Source organism: Phyllobates terribilis, unplaced genomic scaffold (genome assembly GCF_046119375.1).
Source record: "Phyllobates terribilis strain yellow unplaced genomic scaffold, ASM4611937v1 Scaffold_5__5_contigs__length_657084704, whole genome shotgun sequence".
Lineage (NCBI taxonomy): Eukaryota > Metazoa > Chordata > Amphibia > Anura > Dendrobatidae > Phyllobates > Phyllobates terribilis.
The window spans coordinates 468,529,412-468,538,994 of record NW_027362765.1 but is presented as its reverse complement, the minus strand read 5'-3'; the positions used below and the strand labels follow the sequence as shown (position 1 = coordinate 468,538,994).

At 41.8% G+C, this 9,583-nt stretch overlaps 1 protein-coding gene across 4 annotated transcripts in view; it reads right to left on the bottom strand.

Annotated features, from left to right (window-relative positions):
• Window positions 1-968: 968 nt before the first annotated feature.
• The window catches only part of RHOBTB1 (Rho related BTB domain containing 1), a 70,505-nt gene continuing 61,890 nt past the window's right edge, over window positions 969-9,583 (bottom strand). For all 4 annotated transcript variants that reach the window (XM_073685414.1, XM_073685416.1, XM_073685417.1 and 1 more), the window contains 4 exons: window positions 8,760-8,910; window positions 8,208-8,296; window positions 7,092-7,197; window positions 969-3,816 (listed from right to left, as the gene is read on the bottom strand). In XM_073685414.1, the coding sequence (XP_073541515.1) occupies window positions 3,644-3,816; window positions 7,092-7,197; window positions 8,208-8,296; window positions 8,760-8,910 (519 nt within the window). In that variant the 3' untranslated portion in view covers window positions 969-3,643. The remainder of the gene's footprint in view (window positions 3,817-7,091; window positions 7,198-8,207; window positions 8,297-8,759; window positions 8,911-9,583) is intronic.

The following is a 9,583-nucleotide window of genomic DNA, read 5'->3' as shown; positions in this document are numbered from 1 at the left end:
TAAATCCCCAACAGTGTCACCAGCAAAGCACCCCCACACCATCACACCTCCTCCTCCATGCTTCACGGTGGGAACCAGGCATGTAGAGTCCATCCGTTCACCTTTTCTGCGTTGCACAAAGACACGGTGGTTGGAACCAAAGATCTCAAATTTGGACTCATCAGACCAAAGCACAGATTTCCTCTGGTCTAATGTCCATTTCTTATGTTCTTTAGCCCAAACAAGTCTCTTCAACTTGTTGCCTGTCCTTAGCAGTGGTTTCCTAGCAGCTATTTTACCATGAAGGCCTGCTGCACAAAGTCTCCTCTTAACAGTTGTTGAAGAGATGTGTCTGCTGCTAGAACTCTGTGTGGCATTGACCTGGTCTCTAATCTGAGCTGCTGTTAACCTGCGATTTCTGAGGCTGGTGACTCAGAAAAACTTATCCAAAGAAGCAGAGATGACTCTTTGTCTTCCTTTCCTGGGGCGGTCCTCGTGTGAGCCAGTTTCTTTGTAGCGCTTGATGGTTTTTGCAACTGCACTTGGGGACACTTTCAAAGTTTTCCCAATTTTTTGGACTGACTGACCTTCATTTCTTAAAGTAATGATGGCCACTCGTTTTTCTTTACTTAGCTGCTTTTTTCTTGCCATAATACAAATTCTAACAGTCTATTCAGTAGGACTATCAGCTGTGTATCCACCAGATATCTGCACAACACAACTGATGGTCCCAACCCCACTTATAAGGCAAGAAATCCCACTTATTAAACCTGACAGGGCACACCTGTGAAGTGAAAACCATTTCCGGTGACTACCTCTTGAAGCTCATCAAGAGAATGCCAAGAGTGTGCAAAGCAGTCATCAAAGCAAAAGGTGGCTACTTTGAAATACCTAGAATATAAGACATATTTTCAGTTGTTTCACACTTTTTTGTTAAGTATATAATTCCACATGTGTTAATTCATAATTTTGATGCCTTCAGTGTGAATGTACAATTTTCATAGTCATGAAAATACAGAAAAATCTTTAAATGAGAAGGTGTGTCCAAACTTTTGGTCTGTATTGTACATTATTTCACCATATATATTTTTATCTGTTTTTATAGTAAGAAATGACATCACTGAGACTGGAAGTGATATCATAAGTTTCAAACCAACAGATTGGCTGCACTTTTAAAAAGTTTGTCCACTACTTTTGCATCCCCGCGATAGGTCATCAATGTCTGATCGGAAGTTATCAGTGTTGGGGGTCATCTGCTGGACGTACTCACTTGCGGAGCTTGGCCGTCTACTTGTAGTGGCCACCGCAGAGTACTACACATCCGCCTCCTATTGATTTGAATAGGAGACGGATGTGCAGTACCAAGCCTTGGCCACTACAAGTAGACGGAGCAACTCGGCAAGTGAGTACTTCCTGCTGGTGACCGCCAACACCGGTGGGGGTGCTGGGTGTCAGACCCCGGCCGATCAGACATTGATGACCTATTGTAAGGATGTAAACGTAGTGGACAACCTCTTTAAGTTAAATTTACCAGGTAAATTAAATAACGCGTAGATTGGGAATGATCCAAGTCACAAGAGAACGTAAGATGAGATGATCCGACATTCCCTGTGTTTTTCATATTCACAGTATACATATATTATACAGTACGATTCTGTACAGGTTCACAATAAAACCACCACGAGACCGCACTGAAGGTGGAAGACCACTGTGTGATAAATGGATGGTATCACATGAGAGAAGTACATATTGTAGGTCACAACAACAGGAACACATTTTCTTGCAAGTAGGGTGTATAACGTACCCTGCATATCCCTGTGAATAAAGCCCTTCTATGTCGAATAGTCTAACCTAGCGTAGGCATTTCACATACAGAATAAAGTTAGATTCCAAGTAAGAGTATAAAAATGGTTCCCCATGAAGATGGAAACCAGATCACTGCTGAGTTGTAGTGTCTCTAGAGTAATTATTGACATTTTTCTAAGGTATCTTTACATTAGGAATATATGATTTTTTCTTTATTTTTCTTTGCTAAATTAATTATTTATGATCAGTTTTGATGTTAACGGCATCAACGATTCCTAATTGGATATACTTTTAGCCAGCGAGGATTGTTAACTTATGCAAAGCCACATTTTTTTTGTGTCTATTCATTAACCATTATTTTCGAGGTATAGCACAAAAAAGTTGAAACTTTAGGTTTGACTACAGTTAACTTGAAAATCCCCCTCCTTTCCAACTCACACTTTTAAAGGTGGATTTTAGGACATGCTCACACAGATTCTGCTCCAAAGTTCACATGAAGGAAAAAAAAACACTATATTAATAAGCATATTATTCATTTCAATAGGAAAATACCCCACATGGAAAAACATGCAACATGTCAATTCTTAAAGCATTTCTGCTTGAAAAAGCTGCTCAAAATTTGACATTTGAATCAACTGGAGCAGAAAACGCCCCGTACACAAAAAAACATGAAAAATAAAACACTCAAAGCTTAATTTTTTGAAGCATTTTTTTTTGTAAACTTGGATTTTTTTTTAGCCCCAAAAAATCCATGTAAAAAAAAAAACCTCCATGTGAACATGCTCTAAGACGTTCAGATACTGCTAGTAAAGCGGGAAGCACTTAATAGCGCCACTCTACACAAGCCAAGTGGAAGTATTGGGCCATATACGACCAACTTCAACCTCCAAGATCCCTTTAAATGTGACATAGTTGAATACTGAGGTTAACTGCAGTCAACTACATTTTATTTTTAAGGTTCAATATTAAAGGGGTTTTGGAAAAAAAACAAAACATTGCTACTTCCAGAAACAGCGCCTCATCTGTCTGTATGCTGTGTCTGGTATTACAGCCTACAGATAGGACAGAGCTGCAGTACCATACACAACCTGCGGACAGTTGTAGCGCTGTTTATGGCACAAAGCTATGTTTTTTTTTAATCTTCTACAATCCTTGTTTAGCTATAGGCTCTAGAGGAGTAAGGACTGGGCATCTGTTACTACAAGCGATAAAAATCGTGTCTGCCTTCTGCATTGCTTTGACAGATTTTTATAAAGATCCTGCAAATCATTAATTAAAAAAATACCTGAATCTGAAGAATTTCTGGTTTTCCACAAGTTTTACGCAGAAACGTATGCACAGACGGTTAGGTTTAAACATGATTGTCGAGCTTTCCACGACGTAGGTTAGCTTGACACTAGCCCGGATGCTACACAATGTTGATCCCGAGTTTTTTTTAAAAAAACACAGTACTAGCAGAGGTGATGGCGCTTGTGCTCTACAACATACTGTTACTGTGTGCGAGCACTCGGCCATGTATTGGCTTCGTCTAACCAAAAAACGAGACAGATCCCCGTATTGAAAACCACGTATGTCTCCTTAGATATGCTTACGGTGATCACAATGACCTTGCCAACCAATGCCAATGCGTTAAACCCTCTCCTGCTATACACGAGGGTCAGCACAGACCCTTGCCAGCTATAGCTAATAAGCTTTTTTTTTTTTGACCTGCTTGAAGTGAAATTGTGCTTTGATCTTATAAAAAAACAATAAATGCACACATGTGGATTCATATCAGTGCTTCGAAAGGTAACTACTGTACAGCTTATTTTTTTAACATTAAGACAATATTCATTTACATGTGTTTTCAAGTCATTGCTTAGGCGAAGGCCGCTGACGAGGAGTTCCAGAAGCACCACTTGCGCTTAGAGCGATGTTTGTTAAGGATGTGGTCTTCCTTTTCCCGCTCCTTCTTCACCCTCTGGTAGTGGTCTTCTTCTTTTAAGTACCAAACTGGAGGCCAACGATGTCTTTCGAAATACTCCTGGTTTTCTGGAGGAAGAGAATATTAAGACATGGCTTGTTAGAATATAAAAGGGCATAGTCAATTAGTCATGTGTCTTTAAAAAATGGCTGAGAGCTTGTAACTTCACTCTTCTACTTGTATGATCCTGCTATGAAAGGAAACTCCAGAGAAAAGGTGATCGGTTCATATAACTAATCCAGCCAAAGAGTATATTCACATCTCAGAAAGTGACGGCATAATTCCAGGATATCCCATTACGTAATGATCGCCGGAGTCCAACCGCTTTGGAGCCCCACCAATCTTGAGAATGAAGGCGCCACCACACTGTATCTGCTCCACGGCGGCACTTCCAACTACATGTCTCTGCAAGGAACCACAGCCAGTGCCACTTGCTTAAAGAAGTACTCCTCCCATCAAAGTTTTTATCCTCTTAATATATTGCAGTCATCATATTATATAGCTCTGTGTACTTACAATTGTTAATTTTGCCCTTTTACCCAGCTAATTCTTCTCTTTTCCATTAGGTCTAAGCTCTATGTAGAAACAGGAGTTACATTTTCCCTGTATAAGTCATAAGTCACTGCAAAAGTCCCTGGCAGGGGGAGGAGGTAGCAGCTGGGTCAGGAGTTGAAGAGGGAAAGGATAACTGCAGGGACAACAGACTTCCTGTTTCTACATAGAGCAGAGAAAAGAGAGGAATTTACTGGGCAGAAAGGCAAAATGAGCAATTGTAACTACATATTATACACTGCTCAAAAAATAAAGGGAACACTCAAATAACACATCCTAGATCTGAATGAATGAAATATTCTCATTGAATACTTTGTTCTGTACAAAGTTGAATGTGCTGACAACAAAATCACACAAAAATCATTAATGGAAATCAAATTTATTAACCAATGGAGGCCTGGATTTGGAGTCACCCCCAAAATTAAAGTGGAAAAACATACTACAGGCTGATCCAACTTTGATGTAATGTCCTTAAAACAAGTCAAAATGAGGCTCAGTATTGTGTGTGGCCTCCACGTGCCTGTATGGCCTCCCTACAACGCCTGGGCATGCTCCTGATGAGGTTGCGGATGGTCTCCTGTGGGATCTCTTCCCAGACCTGGACTAAAGCATCCGCCAACTCCTGGACAGTCTGTGGTGCAACGTGACGTTGATGCATGGAGCAAGACATGATGTCCCAGATGTGCTCAATCGGATTCAGGTCTGGGGAACGGGCGGGCCAGTCCATAGCTTCAATGCCTTCATCTTGCAGGAACTGCTGACACACTCCAGCCACATGAGGTCTGGCATTGTCCTGCATTAAGAGGAACCCAGGACCAACCGCACCAGCATATGGTCTCACAAGGGGTCTGAGGATCTCATCTCGGTACCTAATGGCAGTCAGGCTACCTCTGGCGAGCACATGGAGGGCTGTGCGGCCCCCCAAAGAAATGCCACCACACACCATTACTGACCCACTGCCAAACCGGTCATGCTGAAGGATGTTGCAGGCAGCAGATCGCTCTCCACGGCATCTCCAGACTCTGTCACGTCTGTGACATGTGCTCAGTGTGAACCTGCTTTCATCTGTGAAGAGCACAGGGCGCCAGTGGCGACTTTGCCAATCCTGGTGTTCTGTGGCAAATGCCAAGCGTCCTGCACGATGTTGGGCTGTGAGCACAACCCCCATCTGTGGACGCCGGGCCCTCATACCACCCTCATGGAGTCGGTTTCTAACCGTTTGTGCAGACACATGCACATTTGTGGCCTGCTGGAGGTCATTTTGCAGGGCTCTGGCAGTGCTCCTCCTGTTCCTCCTTGCACAAAGGCAGAGGTAGCAGTCCTCCTGCTGGATTGTTGCCCTCCTACTGCCCCCTCTACGTCTCCTGGTGTACTGGCCTGTCTCCTGGTAGCGCCTCCAGCCTCTGGACACTATGCTGACAGACATAGAAAACCTTCTTGCCACAGCTTGCATTGATGTGCCATCCTGGATGAGCTGCACTACCTGAGCAACTTCTGTGGGTTGTAGAGTCCGTCTCATGCTGCCACGAGTGTGAAAGCATAACCAACATTCAAAAGTGACCAAAACATCAGCCAGAAAGCATTGGTACTGAGATGTGGTCTGAGGTCCCCACCTGCAGAACCACTCCTTTATTGAGGGTGTCTTGATAATTGCTAATAATTTCCATCTATTGTCTATTCCATTTGCACAACAGCATGTGAAATTGATTGTCAATCAGTGTTGCTTCCTAAGTGGACAGTTTGATTTCACAGAAGTTTGATTTACGTGGGAGCTAATTCTGTTGTTTAAGTGTTCCCTTTATTTTTTTGAGCAGTGTATACAATTTGATGATTGCAATATATTAAGGGGATAAAAACTTTGATGGGAGGAGTGCTTCTTTAAATACATCTTTGTTGCAGTAGATGGCCGGGAATGCCCATGTGCAAACTGTGACGAGGCTGTGGCACCATTTTAACGGAGATAAGAGTGCTCCTTTAAACTTGATCTTTAATAAAATACTTATTTTCCAATATACTTTATCCATCTAAAAGTTTTCAAGACAATCATGGTTTCACTGTACAGGTCATGTGATGGATGCACAGATACCAGGATGATTATGCTCTGATGACAGTAATCTGACGAGTCCTGCTTCTCCGCGTCAATTACATGACACACTGAATAACTGGGAGGAATTGATGCCGAAAATATATTGGAAAACTACATACCATACACAATGAAATATCAAATCAGCACCTGCGACTGGTAAGGGTATGTTCACAAAGAGTATTTTGATGCTGATTTTTAACTGGATCCGCTCCGTGTGGACATACACTTAAACTTCTACTTTTCAGTCCTCTTTCCACCTGCCAAAGGCCTGATCATTTTTAAATGAAAAGTAAAGGGTTAAACAATTGCCACTAGATTGTCCATCATGTCTTCTTTATAGACTGAGCGCATTTGGTCATCTGATATTCCCAGACATGGCCCTGATAGTTGCAATGAGCAGAAATATCAGAAAGTGTGTCGCTAGCTTTATGGCACCAGATGTTGTGAGAGTGAAGAAAAATGAGTACGCTGAAAATGAAAACCATCGAAAATAGTGGAGAAATCACCTTGACAGATGGATGTTTGCAGGAGATGTTAAAAATAGAAATGATAGCTCGTCTACTGTGGGAAGTAGAGCAAAAATGATCCAAAACAACCGATCACAAGAAATAAACATATGAGCAAAAAAGATACAAAGTTACCAATATTATTTTGTGCACCATGTACTCTATACACCAAGAAGCATCTACGCGGAGAAGTACCTACCTGCTGATTTCGATTTGATTTCTTTTCTGAATTTCGAGCAGACACTGTTGTAATTGGTGCAGATGTGGTGCAGGCACCATGCCGCCAGCTGATGTGCATTGTGAAACTGTAAGAAAAAATGCCGCCAAGTCATAAAAGTGTGTACCATAAATTATTATTTGTTGTGAAATATACTGTAAACCACACAATCCATTACATGGGATCTGCATTAAACAGTTCAAAAGAAATGTGTCATCAGAAAATGAAATCAGCTTTTTATGTTAAATTAAATATAGATTTTTTTAATTTTTTTTTTTTTCTTGTCACTACATAAAAAAAAAAGATCTTGCAATTTTCACACTGGACACTAAGCTCAATACCAGACTCATACTTTCTATTCTTTTCAGCAGCAAAGTTTACCAAGGCATCAATACTCTGGTGGAGACTTGTTGAGTGAACTGGACAAGGACCATTGTGAAGGGAAGGGGAGGAGGTAACTTGTCACAACACCTTTTGTGCTTGGTGGATCCTGTGTTATCTACTGTATGTAGAGGTGTTATCAGTGATTGTACAGGAGGAGGAGGAGGTGAGCTGTGACATCACATATGGTGAATGGTGGATCCTGTCTTATTTATTATATATACATATATATATATATATATATATATATATATATATATATATATATATATATATATATATATATATATATACGTTTTTATCTGTCATAGTAATGATAATGGCACTGCAGAAAAGTCATCTGTGCAGATCAGGAAGTGTGAGTCTAGTATTGGGCTTAGTGAACACTGCAACATTTCTGATTTTTTTTATAGACAGTGATATGTAAAAAAAACCCATTATCAAATATGTTTTAAAAATACATTGAACATAAAAAGCTGAATGATTTTTACGGGTTACAGCGCACTCACATAAAAGCAAGATTTAACATCATGTCTGTGCCTGTTATGAATATCTATGTCTCTCTCATCCGATCAACACAATTCCAGGACTGCCTGATCTTTAGCCAAGATAATCTCTGCTGAAAGCTAACGCCATTACATCTGCTCTCCTCTCCCTGCCCTGCCGCTTGTACAGTAATATCCTGTGTGCTTGATGGAACAGAACCAGAATACAAACCTGAGCAATTTCCAGATAGGTCAGCACTTCCTGATCAATATCCACCCCGTTCACCGCAGCCTTGGTCAGCTCCTGCACAGCATGTTGTTCTGCAGGACAAAGCACATTTTACACTCGGTGACAACCATTATAAATAACAGAAATTCTTCTGGCCATGGAGAAATACATGCAAAGCAGATTTTATTAATACTCAACATGCAATATGACTTTAAAATTCACTAGAATTAAAATACGGCTATGCATTAAATAATATAGAACTGTGGAACCGGGTGGGTTAATTGTGGCACTGTAGCTGCACAGTTGGCTGGGAGTTGTAGTTCATTTTTATGTATATATTGCCAGTTCAATAAAAAAAAGTATCTATTGATGGGGTTGCCTAGTGTTGGACCCCCACCAATTTGATAATCTATTCTAAAGATAAGTCATCCATAGCCCCTATAACATTTCACTTTACTGCACTGAATTCCTACAGCCTATTATTGAAGCATTACAGTACAAATGGGAAATGCAGCTAAGTAGGTAGCCAACGTAATCAATCCTGAACCCCCTTACCAGTGAGAGCCACCAAACGTGGAAGGCAGATTCTGTTTGCCAGTGCAATCAGCTCCAGTGGGTCCATGTCCGATGTGCACGATAGCAGCTTGGTGTAGAGATAGTCTAACACAGATTGCATTGAAGATTTGCTTACATTAGGTAGGATGACCTGCAAACAAACACAAAACTCTCAATAAGCAACCATCCGATCAGAATAAATTACTGTACGCCAAGAATGTAATATTATACCCCTCTCAGTGGTCTGGAGTCACATGTAAATTTTAATGGGGAGCCTATCTGTACAAAATGACTGTTCACACCAAGCACAGGAGCTCAGTTCACTTTTGCTGTAGCCCAACAGTTCAGCGCACCTTCCCATCCATGAGAGCCCAACAGTTCAGTGCACCTTCCCACCTATGGGTGCGCACAGTTCAGCGCACCTTCCCACCTAGGAGAGCACACAGTTCAGCATACCTTCCCACCTATTGGAGTGCACCTTCACACCTATGGGAACGCACAGTTCAGTGCACCTTCCCACCTAGGGGAGTGCACAGTTCAGCGCACCTTCCCACCTATGGGAGCACATAGTTCAGTGCACCTTCCCACCTATGAGAGCACACAGTTCAGTGCACCGTCCCACCTATGGGAGAGCACCTTCCCACCTATGGGAACGCACAGTTCAGTGCACCTTCCCACCTAGGGGAGCACACAGTTCAGTACACCTTCCCACCCAGGGGAGCACATAGTTCAGTGAACCTTCCCACCTTTGAGAGCGCACAGCTCAGCGCACCTTCCCACCTATGGGAGAGCACAGTTCAGTGCACCTTCCCATCTATGGGAGT